Here is a 20690-nt window from a genome sequence, read left to right on the forward strand (position 1 = left end):
TCTTTGACCAAAATATAAAAAAGAAGTCTTGGTCTTCTTGGACGAGGATTCCACACTTCTCTTCGCGAGAGAGTATTGTCAAACTTGTATGATAAATCAAACTAGTTGAATATCAAGAAACATGATTTTATGAACGCAGTTTTTGCGAAATGGGTCCATCCGATAATCTCCGATATTTCTCGGAAAGCGCTTTCACTATCATGATTCCTCGTCGTTCTAAGCCTAACACGTAATGATGATGAAAGAGTGATAAGCGTGTTAGAGTGCAGCCATCGCAGGAAGGTTGGAATGTTCCTTCCTTTGGCTGCTGCTAAGCCTTTTGGGCTCCTCCTCAGTCTCGCTCCTGGTTTCATCAGACAGTCTTGTAGTTTGGAGCTGATGGGAGTGTTACGGACGACATTGTTTGATCCTCGCCGGCTGTCCTTTGGGCTGAGCATCGCCGGCGTAGGTTTCGGAGCAGATGGGAGAGAGTGTTCATGCGCTTGCCCGTTGGGATTCTCCAAGTCTCTTCAACTGTGAGTACCATGTCTTCCGATTTCTTGTGATTAGTGATAAAGTGGGAATAACTCCTAAAGAGTTAGTGAGATTAAGATAAAACGATTCCTTCCAGTTTTGCTTAGCAAAGAAGTAAAGGGAGAGGCTTTACTCCCACAGTCCCACACTCACTTTTTGCCTTTATATTTTAAGCGATCATTGAAGATGAAAGTCATGGCAAGGACAAGGATGTCTCACCAAAGAACGATGGAAGGCGTGGTAGCAGGAGGAGTGGTGATGAGGGTGATTCTAATTTGAAAACACTTACCTAGTGGGAGAAAAGATGCGAGTCCGGAAAGAGCGACGGTAAGTCTTGACAGAACGGAGGAGCACGTCTGTTCGGAGGATGGAGGCTTGGTAATCGTGGGAGCTACGACGAGGGTGATCGTAATTTGAAGATGCCTTCCGAGATGAAAGAAAGCACACGAGTCAATATCGAGGGATGGAATTCTTGACAAAAAGGACAAGCATCGTCTCTTTAGAGATCAAAGGCAAGCTTGGTAGTAGTAGGATCAATGGTAAGGGTCGTTCTAAATTGCAAATGCCTTGCTTGATAAAGAAAACGCACAAGTCAATAGCGAGTGACGTGAGTCACTTTTCCATCTTGCTAGACCTCAGACATGACTGAGATTGACTATTTACGATTCTCTCTCTTTCTTTCGCAGGGTCTTTGGGACAGGAATGAGGATTCTGCGCTGGTGGCTGCCTTAGATGGGACTGGATATTTGGTGGGCAGTGATCTCAGGAGGGTCATCTAGTCATTCGCATCTGGACCTCCTATTTATTCTTCACTTCAGGCCAAGCAAAATCCTTGTGGACCTACCGGTGGCTTCTTCATAGACTGTGGTGATGATGATTGGGAGTTCTAAGAACACCATGAGCACTTTGGGCAAAATGGTATGACTGAAAGACCACTAAGCTGCTCTTGAACAGATAAATTATCTGTGTTCATGCGGTATGTCTGCTAGTGCTAGGGCCGTGGCTTCATTGATCTTTTTGCGGGCTTGGTCCACGTGAATTAGGTCGGTTGTTTACAAATAGTGTTGGAGCAATCCATAGACCGAAAATGTGGAAACCGAAGAAGGATGTCACCTAATTTCAGTACATTACCTGGGCTGATGGCTAACTTTTTGATTCTGATTTCAGATACGAATGTGAATTGTCACACGGTTTTCTCAGGAAAAGGGATGACTATATGTTCGAAAATTTTGATTCTGCAGTTAATCTTTTCTTGAGAAAGCAAGACATGCTCACGATTGGGTTTAGTTTTGATGTTTGCATTTCTGAAACGCATGTCGAATAGACCATGTTGATGCCAGGAAAAATCTTAGTTTTTGTCTTGAACATGTGATTCATGTGATTAAAATATGGATGATGGACTTTTCGGACATTAATCTGTTGGTACAGTGTGGCAAATCAGTTACTGCATTCCTCAGTTTTGGACCTGTGGATGGATGTATTTAATGTCACGTCTCTGTCTGCCTTCAAGAATTAGGAATACCTCCTGGTTACTGCGGCTGTTACTTACGTCTCTGGTCTCTTGTTACTTGTAAAAACTGTTAAATGCTTTGCTTATTGCCCCGGTTTATACGCCTTGTTAATCTGACTCCCACGAACGCAGAAATTAGGAGCTAATGTCGATGATATAATCGAAAGCACACCACTGATGTCGGAGGATGGATCGGTTAGACTTGGATCTCAGAGAAGCACTGTGTTTGAAATTGATACTCTGACTGGAAGACTAGTACGTGTTTATGGTTCATCAGATTTTCCATCTACCTCTCGAAATGACATGGAAGAGAGTCGAGACAATGTTTTATTCGTTAATGATGTGAAGGATTTGGCAAAGTTGAACTTTAAAAATGAGCAGCCACATCTGAAGATCATACGGACAGACTACTCATTACAATCATTCGCTCCAAACTCCGATAAGGTTTCGCGGAGCTTGTCCCCAGCTGAGATAGAGGCTTCCTTACTTGGTAAAGAAGACAACGGTCATCCTAGTAATGTATCTCCTGTTGATTCAAGATATCGACTTGGTTGGGAATGTGGGGACCCCTTTACAATGCGACTCTCTTTCTCTTGTCCACCTATTGTCGTTCATGTTCGAACTTGTCAGATGTACAATTCATTTTCTAGACCTTCTCAGTCTGAGATTGGTCAATCCTTGAGTTTTGAGCCCAACAATGTGAGACTTCCTTCTTCAGATCTCACGCTTCATCAGCAACTGAAGATGAATATTATGTTAAGGTTGCAAAACGAGGATGCTTTTGATGTGATACTGTCACTGCCTGCTCCAGAGATCCATAATTCAGGAGTTGTCTGTTGGTTGGACCATACAGCCTTCTCAGGCGATACTTCGTATATCTTTTTTGAGCTGTCAGAAGCTTCATCTATCATATTGATGATCCTCTTGATCATTGGCTGGTTTGTCTGCTATTCCGTTCAGGTCCCAAATGAACAACTGAAGCTGTTGGGAGATTCTAATTTGGAAAAACCTTCAAAGAGAAAGAGAAGGCGTAAATCTAGAAAGGGTAATGGAAGTCTTGACAGCAAGGAGAAGCATGCTTCATCAGGGAACAAAGGCAAGCATGGTAATATTAGGAGCGACAATGAGGCTGATCATAATTTGGCAAAGCCTTTCCAGATGAAAGAAACACATGCGTCAAGAAACAGTTGTGGACGTCTTGTTCATCAGCAACTGAAGAGGTTGCAAAACGAGGATGCTTTTGATGTGATACTGTCACTGCCTGCTGCAGAGATCCATAATTTAGGTGTTGTCTGTTGGGTTTACCGTACAGACTTCTCTGGCGATATTTCAGATATCTTTTTTGAGCAGTCAGAAGCTTCATCTATCATATTGATGATCTTTTTGATCATCGGCTGGTTTGTCTGCTTTTCTGTTCAAGTGCCGAATGAACAACCAAAGCTGTTGGGGGATTCTAATTTGAAAAAACCTTCCAAGAAGAAGAGAAGGCGTAAATCTAAAAAGAGTTACGCAAGTCTTGGCAGCAAGGACAAGCATGCTTCGTCAGGGAACGAAGGCAAGCTCGGTAATATTAGGGGTGCCAACGAGTCCAATCGTAATTTGGCAACCCCTTCCAAGATGAAGGAAACACACGAGTCAAAAAACAGTGGTGGTCTTGTTCATCAGCGATTGAAGATGGATAGTAGGTTAAGATTGCAAAACGAGGATGCTTTTGATATGATATTGTCATTGCCTGTTTCAGAGATCCATAATTCAGGAGTTGTCTGTTGCGTTGACCATACAGGCTTCTCTGGCGATATTTCACATATCTTTTTTGAACGTTCAGAAGTTTCATCTATCATATTGATGATCTTTTTGATCATCGGCTGGTTTGTCCGCTTTTCTGTTCAAGTGCCAAATGAACAACCGAAGCTGTTGGAGAATTCTAATTTGAAAAAATCTTCCAAGAGGAAGAGAAGGCGTAAATCTAAAAAGATTAATGCAAGTCTTGGCAGCGAGGAGAAGCATGCTTCGTCAGGGAACGAAGGCAAGCACGGTAATATTAGGAGTGCCAATGAGTCCAATCGTAATTTGGCAACCCCTTCCAAGATGAAGGAAACCCAAGAGTCAAAAAGCAGTGGAGGAGGTCTTGTTCATCAGCAACTGAAGATGGATAATATTCTAAGGTTGCAAAACGAGGATGCTTTTGATGTGATACTGTCACTACCTGCTCCAGAGATCCATAATTTAGGATTTTTTTGTTGCGTCCACACAGCCTTCTCCGGCAATATTTCGTGTATCTTTTATGAACGGTCAGAAGCTTCGTCTATCAAATTGATGATCATCGGCCAGTTTGTCTGCTATTCCGTTCAAATGCCAAATGAACAATTAAAGCTGTTGGGGGTTTCTACTTTGAAAAAACCTTCCAAGAGGAAGAGAAGGCGCAAATCTGGAAAGAGTAACGTGAGTCTCAACAGCGAGGACAAGCACGTTTCATCAGGGAACGAAGGCAAGCATGGTTATATTAGGAGCAACAATGAGGCCGGTTGTAATTTGGCAACGGCTTCCAAGATGATGGAAACACATGAGTCAAGAAACAGTGGTGGAGATCTTGACAGAAAGGATGAGAATGTTTCTACAGACAACGAAGGCGGGCTTAGTGATGATGAAGTTGATCCTAATTTGAAGACGCTTTCCAAGAAGAAGAAACAAAGGAAGTCTAGAAAGAAAAATAAAAAAAAAGACAAGCTTGTCTCTTTAGAGAATGATGACAAGTTTGGTAATAGTAGGAGCAATGATGAGGGTGATTCTACTTTGGAAAGGCCTTCGAAGACGAAGAAAGCATACAAGTCAAGAGAGAGCGATGGAAATCTTGACAAAAAGGACGAGCATGTCTCTTTGGAGAAGGAAGGCAAGATTGGTAAAAATAGGAGCAATGATGAGGATGATTGTAGTTTGAAAATGCCTAGCAAAATGAAGAAAACAAACAAGTCTGGAGAGAACGATGGAGGCCTCGACAAAAAGGAAGAGCCTCCCTGTTTAGAGAATGAAGGCAGGCTTGTTAGCAGTATGAGCAATGAGGGTTATTCGAATATGAAGACACTTTCCAAGAAGGATGAAAGTCGTGACAACAAGGATGAGCATGTGTCTTCAGAGAACGATGGCAGGCTTGGCAATATGAGTGATGATGAAAGTGATACTAATTTGAAAATGCCTTCCAAGATGAAAAACTTGCACACGTCAATGGAGAGTGATGGAAGTCTTGATAAAAAGGACGAGCATTCCTCTTTGGAGAACGAAGGCAAACTTGGTTATAATCGGAGCAATGACGTGGCTGATTGTAATTTGAAAATGCCTTGCAAGATAATGAAAGCACACTTGTCTGGACAGAATGATGGAGATCTTGACAAAGAGGACAAGCATGTCTCTTTAGAGAATGAAGGCAGGCTTGGTGATAGTAGGAGCAATGGGGGTGATTTAAATTTGAAAAAGCTTTCCAAGAGGAAGAAAGGAAGCGTGTCCAGAAAGAAAAATAGGAGTCTTGACAACAGGGACGATCATGTCTCTTCAGAGAATAATGGCAGGCTTGGTAATACCAGGAGCGAAGATGAGGGTGATCCTAATTTGAAGATGCCTGCCAAGATGAGGAAAGCACACAAGTCACTAGAGAGTGACGGATGTCTTGACAAAAAAGACGAGCATGTCTCTTTTGAGATTGAAGGCAAGCTTGGTAGTAGTAGGATCAATGATGAGGGTCATTCTAAAATGAAAATGACTCGCTGGATAACGAAAACACTCAAGTCTGGGTGTCAAAAGGACGGGCATGCCTCTTCAGAGAACAAAGACCGGCTTGGTAACAGTAGGAGTGGTGATGAGGGTGTCTCTTCAGAGAATAATGGCAGGCTTGGTAATACCGAGAGCGAAGATGAGGGTGATCCTAATTTGAAGATGCCTGTCAAGATGAGGAAAACACACAAGTCACTGGAGAGTGACGGATGTCTTGACAAAAAAGACGACCATGTCTCTTCAGAGATTGAAGGCAAGCTTGGTAGTAGTAGGATCAATGATGAGGGTCATTCCAAAATGAAAATGACTTGCTGGATAAAGAAAACACTCAAGTCTGGGTGTCAAAAGGACGGGCATGTCTCTGCAGAGAACGAAGACCGGCTTGGTAACAGTAGGAGTGGTGATGAGGGTGTCTCTTCAGAGAATAATGCCAGGCTTGGTAATACCGAGAGTGAAGATGAGGGTGATCCTAATTTGAAGATGCCTGCCAAGATGAGGAAAACACAAAAATCACTCGAGAGTGACGGATGTCTTGACAAAAAGGACAAGCATGTCTCTTCGGAGATTGAAGGCAAGCTTGGTAGTAGTAGGATCAATGATGAGGGTCATTCTAAAATGAAAATGATCTGCTGGATAAAGAAAACACTCAAGTTTGGGTGTCAAAAGGACGGGCATGTCTCTTCAGAGAACGAAGACCAGCTAGGTAACAGTAGGAGTGGTGATTCTAATTTGAAAACACTTTCCAAGAGTTACAGAAGTCTTGACAGAAAGGTGGAGCATGTCTCTCTAGAGAATGAAGGCAGGCTTGGTGAAAGTAGGGGCAATGATGACACGTGGATGAACCTAAAGAAACTTGTTAATGGTGGCACTTCTGGGGGTTGGATTGGTAAACTCTTTGTATCAAATACAGAAATCTCTAAAGGAAGTAACTGCACCATCCTCCTTGAGGGCTTCTATGAAGGTCGATCTGTCATACTGAAGTGCCTTGTTTGGGGTCATGACTATGTTGGTTCACTACAAATACAGGCTCTGACAGCATCTGACCGAGACTCAATTATCACTTGGTTATTTGGAGCAGAGTATGATCAGGATTTCGTGTATCTTGCTCTGGAGTTATGTGCTAGCAGCTTAGATGACTTAATAAGAGCACATTCAAATTCTTCAGAGATATCTGTCTTCCCTGATGACCCAGCATCAAATGCTATCATCAAGTACAAAATGCGATTGGATTTGGTTAAGGGGATGATGCAGGATGTGAACTTGTGGAGGGAAGATGGCCATCCCTCACCTCTGTTGCTCAAACTGATGAGGTAATTTCTATGTTGTGACACGCGGAAAAAAAGGTTTGAACTGAGACATTACCACAGAATTTTGCTCTGGTGGCACTCCTAAATAAACTGTTACATACTTCATATTGTATTTTGTGCTTGCTTGCCTATGTTCTACTTTTACATGACTCTCAAGCATGTTCACGGCGACAATCTCCATGCCTCAATCAAACTGGGTCCTTTAGACCTCTTCTTTTGCTGGCAGTGATTCTGAGTTACACATGAGACGGGCAATTATTAGGCCACTAACTGGCCTCGAGTTACCCTGATGGATTCGATATCATGGGCTGAGTTTTGATCCTCGCATGTTTCAGTTTCATAAATTAAGGTTATTGTTACTATCTAGGCTGAACTCGGCGTTTCTTACTATGATACTCAGTTAGTAATCATTTAGTTATAAAGTGGCAGATTTCCCATTTTAATTGAATTTGGCTTACAGGGGGTGGCAATTCGTATTGTGTTACCTTGTTCATCTCAATCCTTATTGTCATTTGATATTTACCGAAATAGTTTAAAGTCGATGAAAAAACTGGTTTTTGCAAAAAGGGTCATGTAGTATAAGTTTTGAGTTGGTCATCCTCATGTTGTTCCGGATTCGGGTTTCTATCTGTGAATCGCTCTCTTATCATCTCAAAATTTGCCACCCAGCTTCTTGCGGCAGTTGTCATGATACAAAAATATCCTTTCCACGTTTTCGTTCTTCTTTTAATGATAGACCTAATGATTATTTTTTCTCCACTGTTGTCTTGACATTCTTACCATGTCTCATCTCATTTTGTGTTAAAGAAGTTTCTATGAATCGGGTCTAACTATCAATTAATGCCTTCAAGTGGGGTTTCTATTTCTAGCTTTTGGTTAATCGATTATTGGTAGAGGGCAGACGACCACCCTTGTCCACATACCTTGCCTTCGTTGATCTTGAATGTCTGTTTAATTAATGGAAAACATTGTTTGGTTCATATGTTTTGTTGGTTTAAGTGCTAAGATCGACTCTATATTGTCATACAGGGATGTGGTCTCAGGGCTTGTCCATTTGAATTGCTTAGGAATAATTCATCAAGTGTTAAAGCTTCAAAATGTCTTGATTACTAAGGAATTATGTGCCAAGTTATCTGATACGGGCAGTAGTAAACTCCTCCTCAGGGGTACGTTTTCCTCAGGATATCATGGTGCTGGTAAGTGCTCTTGACGGCTTTACCTGGACCCTAGATCTTCCTTGCATCTAAGATTGATCCATGCAGGTCTGAATCTGTTAGGTGATACTGTAAAACCTTCAGCCATATAATTTCAGCTGTAACAGCTGTCTTTTTTTATTTATTTATTTAAAGAAGACCTTATATCGAAAGTTGGATCACTCGATATTCTGCTGTCTAGATTGTGGTATGATTCTGGAGATCCAAAGAGTTTCTGCCGCTCTCTTTTGATTGACTGTTGAATCCGTAATGCCACATCTGTATGTGTCTGTCACTCAATATTTTGCTGTCTAGATTGTGGTATGACTCTGGAAATCCAAAGAGTTTCTGCCACTCTCTTTTGATTGACTGTTGAATCTATAATGCCACATCTGTATGTGTGACAGTAGCTCTTTGACAAATGCGAATACCGGATGTCTATCTTGCAGATTGTGGCAGCTTGGGATTGCAAGCGCCTGAACAACTTTGTACTGCCCACCAAACATGCTCAGTTGATGAGTTTGGTCTTAATCGTGTCTCGTCTTTTTGCATCACTGGTGGAAGACATGCATTTGGAGGCAGTCTAAAGGGCGATAGTAATATCGAGGAGAATACAATGGATTTGTCCTTGGTGGAAGTTATGCCAGAAGCTGCAGATTTGTTTGCTTGTTTACTACACCCTGATCCTTACCTGAGGTGAGAGTACCATGTAATGTGCATGAACTCTTTTTCTATCCTTCGATGGATTTTATGCCAGTCATTCCTAATGTAATATTTAGGGGACTGAATGATTTTCAGGGATTGTAATTATGTTTCTTGCTAGTAATTGAGGTTAGAGAAAATCGTTTTCATCTTCCAATTTTCATTAAAGATGCTTAGTGAATCACTGAAGTTATCTGTCTCTTGTGACTGAACAACAAAAGAATATTTACATTCTGAACTCTTCTAATGTCTAGCAGGCCAAAGGCATTGGAGCATGTCTATTTAGAGGATGAAGGCAGGCTTGGTAATTGTCGGAGCGATGATGAGGGCAATCCTAATTTGAAGGCACTGCCCAAGAGGAAGAAAAAAGGCAAGTCTAGAAAGATAAATCAAAGTCTTGACAACAAGGATCAGCATGGTTCTTTAGAGAACGATGACAGTATTTGTGATAGTAGGGGCTATGATGAGGGTGATCCTGGTTTGAAGATGCCTTCCCGGATGAGGAAAACACACGAGTCAATAGAGAGTGATGGAAGTCTTGACAAAAGGGACAAGGATGTCTCTTCAGAGATCGATGGCAAGCTTGGTACTAATAGGATCAATGCTGAGGGTCAGTCTAAAATGAAAGCGCCTTGCTGGATAGAGAAAACACACAAGTCAGGAAAGAGAAATGAAAATCTTGACAAAAAGGACAAGCATGTCTCTTCAGAGAACGAAGACAGGCTTGGTAACAGTAATAGTGGTGATGAAGGTGATTTTAATTCGAAAACACTTTCCAAGAGGAAGAAAAGACGCAAGTCTGGAAAGAGTAATGGAGGTCTTGACAGAAAGGATCATCATGCATTTTCAGAGAATGAAGGCAGGCTTGGTAATAGTGTGGGCAATGATGATGCGGGGATGAACCTAAAGAAACCTGTTGGTGGTGTCACTCCTGGGTGTCAGATCGGTAAACTCTTTGTATCAAATACAGAAATCGCTAAAGGAAGTAAGGGCACCATCATCCTCGAGGGCTTCTATGAAGGTCGACCTGTCGCAGTGAAGCGCATTGTCCGGGCTCATCACTATGTTGCTTCACAAGAAATAAAGTCTCTGACAGCATCTGACCAAGACCCAAATATTGTTCGATTGTATGGAGAAGAGAATGATCAGGATTTCGTGTATCTTGCCCTGGAGCGTTGTGCTTGCAGCTTAGATGACTTAATACTAGCACATTCAAATTCTTCAGAAAAATCTGTTTTCCCTGATGACCCAGCATCAAATGCTATCATTGAGTACAAAATGCGATTGGATTCAGTTAAGGGGACGATGCAGGATGTTAACTTGTGGAGGGAAGATGGCCATCCCTCACCTTTGCTACTCAAACTGATGAGGTAATTTTTTTGTGGTGAAATTTGAAAAAAGGTTTTTGAACTAAGAGATTACTGCAGTATTTTGCTTCTGGTGGCACTCCTACAATCGACTGTTGTAGACCTCTTATTGTATTTTGTGCTTGCTTGCCTATGTTTTACTTTTACATGACGCTCAAGCATGTTTACAGAGAAAATCTCCATGCTCAATCAAACTGAGTCCTTTAGACCTCTTCTTTTGCTTGCATTGAATCAGTTCTCAGGCAGCAATTTCCAAGTCATACATAAGACAGGCAATTATTAGGCCACTAACTGGCCTTGAGTTACCCTGATGGGTTCGATGTCATGGGCTGAGTTTGAACCTCACGTCTCAGTTTCATAAATTAAGGTCATTGTTGTTATCTAGGCTGATACTCAGTAACCATTAAGTGATAAAGTGAAAGATTTCCCATTTTGATTAAATATGGCTCACGGGGGGGCAATTTGTATTATGTTACCTTGTTCATCTCAGTCATTATTGTCATTTCATGTTAAGCCGAAATAGTGTAAATTCGATGCAATATGAAAGAACTGGATTTTGAAAAAAAGGTAATGTAATATCAGTTTTGAATTAGCCGTCCTCGTGTTGTTCCAGATTCAGGTTTCTCCCAGTGAATGAGTTCTTCTCTCATGTCATCTCAAAATTTGCCACCCAGCTTCTTGTGGCAGTTGATCAGAATACAGAATTATCGTTTCCACGTTTTTCTTTTAAAGTAGTCCTAATAGTTTTTTTTTTTTTTACTGTCGTCTTGACATTATTTCATTTCCCCTATCATGTTGTGTTAGAGAAGTTTCTATCAATTTGGGTATAACTGTCAACCAACGCCTTCAAGTAGGGTTTCTGTTTCTAAATGATGGTAATCAAATATAAGTAGAGTTCACACTACCACCTTTTTCACAAACCTCGCCTTCGTTGATCTTGAATGTCTGTTTGATTAATGGAAAACATCGTTTGGTTGACAGATGTCTTGTTGTTTTAAGTCCTAAGATCTACTCTATATTATCATACAGGGATGTGGTCTCAGGGCTTGTCCATTTGCATTGCTTAGGAATAATTCATCAAGGCTTAAAGCCTCGAAGTGTGTTGATTACTGAGGAATTATGTGCGAAGTTATCTGATATGGGCAGTAGTAAACTCCTCTCTGGGGATACGTCTCCCTCAGGATATCATGTCACCGGTAAGTGCTCTTGACAGCTTTACCTGGACCTCAGATCTTCTTTGCAGTTAAAATCGATCTATGCAGTTATGAATCTGTTTGGTGATACTAAAACCTGCAGCGGTATAATTTTAGCCATAGAGCTTTCTTTTTTTCTAAAGAAGATCTTACATGGAAAGTTGGATCCCTCAATGATTTTGCTATCTAGATTGTGGTATGATTTTGGAGAACTAACAGCTTCTGCCGCTCTCTTTTGATTAACTGTTGAATCCACAATGCCACATCTGTATGTGGCTGAGTGATAATGGCTCTTTAACAAGTGCGAATACCTGATGTCTCTCTTGCAGATTTTGGCAGCCCGGGATTGCAAGCGCTTGAACAACTTTGTCCTGTGCACCAAACATACTCAGACGATGTGTTTGGTCTTGGTTGCATCTTGTTCTTTTGCGTCACTGGCGGAAGATATCCATTTGGAGTCGGTGTAAAGGGCGATAGTATTATCAAAGAGTACCCGATTGACTTGTCCCCAGTGGAATTTTTGCCAGAAGCTGCAGATTTGTTCACTCGTTTACTAAACCCCAATCCCAACCTGAGGTGAGAGTACTGGCATGTAATGTGCATGATCTCTTTTTCTTTCTATACTTCAATGGATTTCCTGTAAGTCATTTATCAACTCTCAATTCCCTGTGGCACTCAAATCTTGTGTATCTGTTCCTTCTGGAAGTACAATGACCGAACAATATTGAACTGTAAATGCCATTGATAGTTGTACATGTTCCCACATAAGCCGATTACAGGTAGCTGCTTTAACTTGTCAGTACTCAAAGATGCACATGCCGATCATTCCTAATGTAATTTTAACGGGACTGAATATTCTCAGGGATTATAACTATGTTTCTTGCTAGTAAAGGAGGTTAGAGCAAGTTGTTTTTGCCTTCCAATTTTTCATTGAAGATGCTTAGGGAATTACTGAAGCCGGTCTATCTCTTGCGGCCATAAAAAAAGGACATCTACATTCTGAACTCTTCTAAAATCTGGCAGGCCAAAGGCATTGGAGGTGCTTGGCCATCCACTCTTTTGGAATTCAAAGATGAGACTGTCCTTTTTCCGAGAAGTCAGCGACTGGGTAGAATCGAGAGCAAAGGGAACAAAATCTGATCTTCTGGAAAAACTGGAGAGCATTGCTCAGCATGTTTTCGACGAGGAATGGCACGAAAAGATAGATTGTAAAGTCATTGAGCACCAGTGTAAATTCAGGGCCTACAAGTTTAAAAGAGTAAGAGACTTACTGCGAATTGTGCGCAACACGTTTAGCCATTACAGAGAACTTCCACCGAAAATTCAGGTATGTTTCTACTTTCCAGTGCAAATAATGCATGAAAATTTCATATCTACAATGACATGGACATTACTGATTACATTACTATCACCAATACGTGAAGTCAATATTTTATGTTCGATGTTTATCTGTCTACTTTACAATCATTAAACACGTCCTGCGGTGAGCCATCGCTGTACAGTTATATGTGATTACTGCAACTGAATCTCGGCAAGGCTTATAGAGTGAATGTATCCGCGAGCAGTAGTGTGGACTTTGTGGCTCATATTTGGTATTGTTCTGATGGTTGGATGTGGCAGGAGATAGTTGGATCATCTCCCGAGGATTTGGACAGCTATTACGCGAAACGATTCCCCAGACTCTTGATTGAAACGTACAGATTCGTCTCCATGTGCTGCGAAGATGAGGAACGCTCTCTCTTTCCGGAGTACTTCAACTGGTGATCACAATGGTTTATCAGCAGCGAACTTCGCAATAATCTGGGTCGATGACCGCAATTTGCAGGATGGTTGATTTCGGCATCGTGTGTATTAAGACGAAACATATACATTTAGGAAACCTGTATGTGCATGTTTATATGATGTATATGGTTTGTGGTAAATTGCTATCTAGAGGTGATTGATTCATGCCTGTATATGCCTAAAAGAGAAGGCAGAATTTTCAGAATATGTTTTTTTATGAGCCGTTCATAAAATGTTGACCTACTACTATCCATAAGCGTAAGATATATTATACTGCAATTTCTGCTGCTAATGTTCTTTCTGACGGAACAAAATGGACTTAATCCAAACTAAAATCGAGTGATAATTAACATTTAAATTAGGGTTAAAATCACGAAAAATCTTATACCGGTACACCTGTGATAAATTTATCTCAAATTAATTTTTTGACTACCAAAAATCTTAAATTAGTACATATGTGACAATTTTACCCTCCGTTAGTTTTCCTTAAATTTTACTGTCAAATTTCTGAGTTGGATGGCACATGATAGTCGATGGGTATACCAGTTTGGGGTTTTACCTTTCGTTTATCACAAGTATACCGATTTGTGATTTTTCGTGGTATTAATTCAATTTAATGGAGGGTAAATTTGTCATAAATGTATCAATTTAGGGTTTTTAATAGTCAAAAAATTAATTTTAGATAAATTTGTCACAAGTGTACCCTTTTGGGGTTTTTCTTGATCAAAAAATTAGTTTGGGGTAAATTTATAACATGTGTAATAATTTGGGATTTTTCGTGGTATTAACCCTTTAAATTAATATACTAAATAATGTGACAAATTTTAAATACTCAAGTTACCAAGTGATCCATGTTGGACCGAATCAGATCTGACTGATGTGCTAGCGTCGATTGACTGCTTGGACTGGGTTGAGCACGGGCTTAAAAATATTGAATTTTCTAATTAATATCACAAAAAACCCCAAACTAGTAACATTCATATCACATTTACCCCCAATCTAATTTTTGTTCACAAAAAATTCTAAATTGATACATCTGTGGTACATTTAGTCATAACAAATTTTCATGCCATGAAAAATCTCAAACCAGTATACCCGTGATAAATCAACTCGTCGTTAACTTTTGCCCAATATCCCGTAAATTGGTGATGTGAAAACACAAACATGTACAACTTAGATGATCAGCGTGTGACGAGAATCCGATGTGGAAATTCAACATAGATGGGTCTCTTAATTGATGTTGTTTTGGAGAAGACAATATGAAGAAATGAACTAAGATTGGGATACACTGTTCTAGTTTGATGAATTGTTCTAGCATCTGCTTTTGATATAAGGTGAGCATGGTTCCAGCGTAGAACTAGGGACCAGAGAATTGATCCGATTCCAAGGGTATGCAAAGTATGTTCTAATTTCCAAAAATTGAGGAACGGGTTCCAACGGGTAGGTCCCAATTGGATTTGGAACAAGTCTATGTTTCTCTTATTCTATGTTTTCGCGCGATCTTGCGGTAGTCCTTGATATCCAATGATGAGTGTGTAATCTAGAACAACTTGTTCGAGCTTCAATTTCCAATGATATACATGACTGAGATTTTTACTTTGTTAATATTTTATATTTTTCGTGCGTCTAAGTATGAGTTGTGGTTAATGGATTGTAGCAGCAAATAGTGATCATTAGAAGTGATGATTCACTGTAATCATTCAATTAAAAATACATGTAGAATCTAAGTAGACTCTAGAATCTCTGACATGATAAGTTTTAGATTTCAAGGTATGCAAGGTGATATATAGGGTGGTATCTAGTTTCCAAACATTAGAAAACCGGTTTCAACTGATAAGTTTTAGATTTCACGTGAAATCTAAATCGACTTTACAATCGCTCAGTCCTATTTTGATATGCCCTTTGGGCTTGAAGCTATCAATGGCACAATAATGAGTTAATGACCAGTTTAGGCATTTTTCAGTGACTTGTCATGTCATTCTCTGTGTTGGGAGATAACTCCACCGTTTCTCTGTTTTCTCTTATTTTTGCACGCCTTTGCTTATGGCTTCTACTTTTGGACAGAAATCATGACACTTCCCTGGGTTGCTGCCCCCGATGTGACGATCCATTTGGTGGACAGTGATTCTAGGAGGGTGATCTGGTCGTTCACATCAGGACCTTACCATTGCATTTGACGTTGGTAGTGAGAAATAAATAAATTTTTTCACTGTTAAACTTTTAGTTTGAGTGGTAACTTTCTTTTAAAGGTTGATGATAACTTACTATTGCATTCGGTATTGGTAAGTAGCTAAAACTATTGGTAAATTACCATCGGTGTACCAACCAAGCGATTGCCCGTTACATGATTTTACCGATAGTATTCAAAATATACAAACTATATGAGAAAATTACCATGCAAGGAACATGGTTCCTGGCAAATGCTACCTAGACTCGTCTTTTAGTACAAATAGACATAGAGATAACAAGAATTAGTCCCTATTTGTCCTCATTCATGAAGGAGACCAATTTCTTCATCATCTTCACATCATTATCACAGCTGGGATTCAACAAATGAAACACATGATCCTCCCCCGGTGCTTCCATCAATTCCACAGCTCCCCTCCATCCGCTCTCACTCAACAACTCCTTCTACTACCAATCCCTTTGTCTCAAAGTATCCTTTTCAGCAACACAAATTAGGACCCTATTGACACCAAAACCTGAGAGCCTGGGGTCGTTTGCCGGGTTTATTGGTGGGTCATCGCACCCGGTGGTCGTTGGGTTTGCCGCAAGCCAGAACTCCTTGAGGAAGTACCTCTTCTTGGGTTCGGTGGTCAATGGTTCGTTGCCCCAGAAATAAGGGTGCACCATAATAGTACCTGCAAATTCAATTCCATCTAGCTTCTCCCCTCCCAACCGGATGCCCATGTTGTGAACTATGTTACTATCACCAGCCATAAACACCTATGAAGAATTTATAGAATGTTGTAAAGATGTCTAATAAACAGCTCTCAACACATTACCATTGTAAATATGAAAAATTGGTTTTGAAACCACCAAAATCAAATGATGATTTCCAAGTATTTGTTGATTTGTTTTCAACTATTTGGGGAAAAAAATACCATAAGTGTCATAACTTTGGTACGGTACTCACTTGAGTGGCATAATTTCTTTTTCGATCAATTGAGTGCCACAATTTTCATACGATACTTACTTGAATACCATTAACTTTTTTTTTTCTGATCACTTGAGTGTCATAATTTTTCAATCGATCAATTGAGTGTCATAATTTTTTTAAAAACGTTCACCACAAGTGTCATGACATTCAATTGATCAAAAAAAGTTATGGTCAACGAGTGAGTGCTATATGAAAGTTATGAAACTTGTGCTGTCTTTATCCTCAATTATGTGATAGATTTCTAGATAGAATAGTAAAGCATTTCTATATCTGGTTAATGACAAATTCAAAATCTCTACTACCCAACCAAAACTATTTTGAAATTTGAACATAGAATTTAGCCAAAACCATATTTTTTTATTTGCTTATAATGTTTTTTTTTTCGAAATATGAAATAATATCAATACAACAATAAAAACAATATCTTCCAAGTCTTACTTTTGTAAAGAATGCAAGCTTGGAAAATCTAGGTAACCTAAATGAGACAATTGTTTTCCTTGTGTGTCGCCTTCACAATTGTCCCACGTTGACTAAATTTGTGAAGTTGGAGCTTGATCGGCTCTTTAAAACCAACCCATGACGCTAATGTTCTTGATAAAATCTACCAATAGGCCATCTTTTTATTATGGAAATAATAAAAATAAGAGTAAAATGTCAAATAACCATCTAGCAAGTGGTACTGAATGTATTTGAGCATACATCCATAAAAAAAAATACTAGCTTATAAAAAAATTGCCTCACTCAATTTTAACGTATTGTAACTTTCAAACATACATCGCCAATAAGTGATCTCGATAGAAAATGAAGAACATTTCAGATTACCTTGCTGAGATTGGCACGAGACTTCAACCACTCCTCGGGGCCGTTTAGGCCACCCATTTGAGGGTAGTCCATGAATCATCGTAAGCCGCCAGAAGAGGATGCTCGGGGGCCCTTCTAAAATCGATGGAGACGGCGATGATGTAAGCCTCCGCAGCTCGGGCATTGAGATAGTTGTGGTAGGTTGGCGACCGCACCGTCTCCACTAAGCCTCCTCCGTGAAAGTACGCAAGCACGGGGAGCTTTTGGAGAGAGCCAATCACCGCTTCGGGAATGTAAAGCCTTGCCGACAAGCCGGAGTCCAATGAAACGGCGACGTCCTTCGACTGGACGCTGGTTTTCACATCGAGTGACGGAGAGACGGTGGCCGTGCCCACTAGTCTCTCCACTCGGCCATCCTTGTAAATCCTTACCACCCGGAAACAAGTCATTGGCCACTTCTGTTTCCATTAGGTTTTTGGCTGAAACAGAAGCAAGAATGCTATCGAGGAGAAGAAGAACAGAGAGTGAAGCAGGAGTTTATGTTGTGTTCTTGCATTATGTTGCTGTTTTCATAAACCTAAACATCGGCGATAGTCTTTGTCATATCTGGAAAGAAGAATCTTCATGCGACTGGCGTTGTGTAATTCTTTGTTTGCTGCGATATTTACTATGAAGAAACCCCCCATTTGTTTTATTTGGAATGATGATATTGACTGGATAAGAAACTTGATAGCCGGCCCGATCGGACACACAATTGATTTTTTTTGTTCGTCTTTTAACAAACACGATATTTAGGGTTCATTTGTTTCATGAAAAGTGAATGATTTATAATACTTTTTCCTAAAAAAAGATCATTTGAAATAATTAGTCAATTAAAAAATATTTTCATTAACGACGAGATTTATGCCCAAGCATTTTCGTAAATAATATAAATATTTTTCGTCTATTCATTTTTGTAAGCAATGCAAGTTGTCGTTTTTATGAAAATATTTTTTAAATAATTCGTTTTCGACGAAACAAGCCGAATTTTACTGGTTTTAAAAAGCCTTTGGAAGATATATTATAATATATTTAATATAAACATAGTATAGTATCATATAAAGTTAAAGTAATCTTAACAAATCGTGAAGTAATCAATAATCAGGAGTTTAATTAAGTTTAAGTAAGCGAAATAAGAATTGAGTTGTGCTTAACAGTTCAAATTGACAGAATATATTGAGGAACAACTAAAAGATTTTATTATTTACTTGCATTAATTTCTCTCGTGGATTAAACGTGCACATCTCCAAATCCAGCTTGAGACTGGTACGATCTTCACGAAGAACGAATCTACACATCATTAAAGAAAAAGTATTTGGAGAGAGAGAATCCATATCTGAAAAATAAGAGAGTTCATTATGGGCCTAATTTTCTAAAAAGTCCCCACTTTCGGTCTAATCGCAATTCGATCCCGAATGCTTTTTGGTCTAGAAAAAAAAAATCTCTAATTTTCACTTTAGTCCCAAATTTGTTAACGTGTTCAAAAATCGTCATTGGTTTCTTCAAGATTATTAACATGATAATAAACCTCTAACTAGCTCTGGTGTTGATAATCTTGAAAAAATTAGAGGCGTTTTTGGATTCGTAAAGTGAAAAATTTGTGATTTTTTTAGATAAAAAAAGTTCGAAGTAGAATTAAGATTTGACCCAAAGTGGGTGTTTATGTAGGAATTAGTCCGTTTACATTAGTCAACCTTGAGTCATCATCTTTGACCTGCCTCCTGGCATAACTAACTTTACCGGCTGTAAATAATTATGGACACTAATTTTACCTGCCACGGTGCGACCCATTACTCGATGATTTTGTAGATGACAAAACTACGTACTCGATAACTTACATATCTATTTAAGATGGATGTAAGGAAATATACGTCTTTAGTGCCGCAGATGTAGGTTATAGTACCATGAGTTACTTACATTGTAGCACCAATTGGCGATGAAACGAGATCGCGATTATACGAAAACTATGAGGTTTACAACGGCTAATTGATTGAAGAGGGATGTGCAAGGATCGAGCTGATTCGTACTGACATGGAAAAGTAATCTCATGTGACACTAACTGATGCTGCGCGATTTTTGCCTGAATATGAGTTTGGAAGAATTGAAGATAGAACAGCTAGTTGAGGTTTTACCCAACATTTGTGATGACTATGTGTATAAGCTCGAGAAGCCGAAATCGGATGAGAAGAAGTGCACACGGTGAGAATCGGGGAACCGAGAGCTTATCATGCTCATTTGTTACACTCTTTTACTTAGACTCTGTGAATGTTTTGAGAGAGTTTCTAGACTGTATTCATGGGCGTTTTATTCTTTGGTAAACACAGAGTTGGAGTGTTTTACGAAATAGATCCTGCAACTAGAAGCATCGACTATCGTTTCAGCAGCTGCTAAGGATGTCATCTTCTGCTGTGAGCATCTGCTAATGTTGTCTGCATAACATCAGCTGACGTGCCGCTTTACATTGCGGATGACTTCGAGACGATACATTTGTGCATGACATGTATCGCCTCAGAGCCCTAACGCCGGAAACCATGCTTTAACTTACTGGAGTCTTGCCGAGGCTCGCTGGTATGATTGTATTTACTTCGGCCTTCAAATTTGGATTTGTGCGAGAACAGGATCAGGGAGAAAAAGGATACTAATAGTGAATTGGTAAGTAGTTTAACTCCAATATACAACATTTCATTTCCAACTTAAAAGAAAAAAACTTACTGTTGAATTGAACTTTGGTTAATTCATTTATTGGCGGTAACTTACCACCCTAAACGCGCGTGCATTACTAACTTTTGTTGCGGGAAAAAAAAAGGTTTGGTAGGGACGGGGACCTACCTCATAAGCTGATGGAATGTTAGATTTGAGGTGCCGTTGAAGCACCAACTTCCCATTGGGTGAGCCTGTCACCACAGTCACTTCAGGCGAGCGGGGGAAGCCCAAGATGGACGATACACCTAAATCTAGGCCCGTTTTTCGCAAACTAACCAAGGTTTTTTAAGATCAATGATAGATTGGGTAATCTAACCTGTGACTTTCGATTTGCAAACCAAGTCTGGACCGCTTAGTCATTTCCAACTTTAATGGCAAGATTTCCAGTGGTAAATTTCTAAACTACTCGATAATTAACCATTAAATTTGGCGTGCGAACTTAGTAAAGTAAAATCGAGCCTATGTCGATAAGTTACTCATTTCAATGACAAGTTACAAAACTTCAATTTTTATATATAATGACGAATTCTGTATTTGTTGGTAGCTAAGGGTGCGCATGAATACCATTCTGTGCCCGGGAATAATTTCTGAACAGAAATGATTTTTTTTTATTCTGTGCCCGGAAATAATTTCTGAGTATTTGAAGGCGTTTGAT

At 39.7% G+C, this 20690-nt stretch overlaps 1 protein-coding gene and 1 pseudogene across 3 annotated transcripts; one reads left to right on the top strand and one right to left on the bottom strand.

Annotated features, from left to right (window-relative positions):
• Window positions 1-270: 270 nt before the first annotated feature.
• Window positions 271-13581, top strand: LOC115685693 (uncharacterized). Of its 3 annotated transcripts, none has more exons than XM_056305081.1 (11): window positions 271-515; window positions 688-1052; window positions 1200-1431; window positions 2156-7098; window positions 8125-8291; window positions 8738-8984; window positions 9245-10360; window positions 11387-11553; window positions 11880-12126; window positions 12574-12877; window positions 13171-13581. In XM_056305081.1, the coding sequence occupies exons 3-11, from the start codon at window positions 1384-1386 to the stop codon at window positions 13312-13314; spliced, it is 7383 nt and encodes a 2460-aa protein (XP_056161056.1). In that variant the 5' UTR covers window positions 271-515; window positions 688-1052; window positions 1200-1383; the 3' UTR covers window positions 13315-13581. The 3 variants fall into 3 exon arrangements, with proteins under 3 accessions (XP_056161056.1, XP_056161057.1, XP_056161058.1); XM_056305082.1 differs by having other exon boundaries at window positions 13174-13581; XM_056305083.1 differs by having other exon boundaries at window positions 9248-10360.
• A 2228-nt stretch (window positions 13582-15809) lies between these two features.
• LOC115685705 (probable carboxylesterase 12) lies at window positions 15810-17776 on the bottom strand (annotated as a pseudogene).
• Window positions 17777-20690: the final 2914 nt, after the last annotated feature.

Source organism: Syzygium oleosum, unplaced genomic scaffold (genome assembly GCF_021117445.2).
Source record: "Syzygium oleosum isolate NSW1041296 unplaced genomic scaffold, Sole_v2.1 Sole_v2.34, whole genome shotgun sequence".
NCBI lineage: Eukaryota > Viridiplantae > Streptophyta > Magnoliopsida > Myrtales > Myrtaceae > Syzygium > Syzygium oleosum.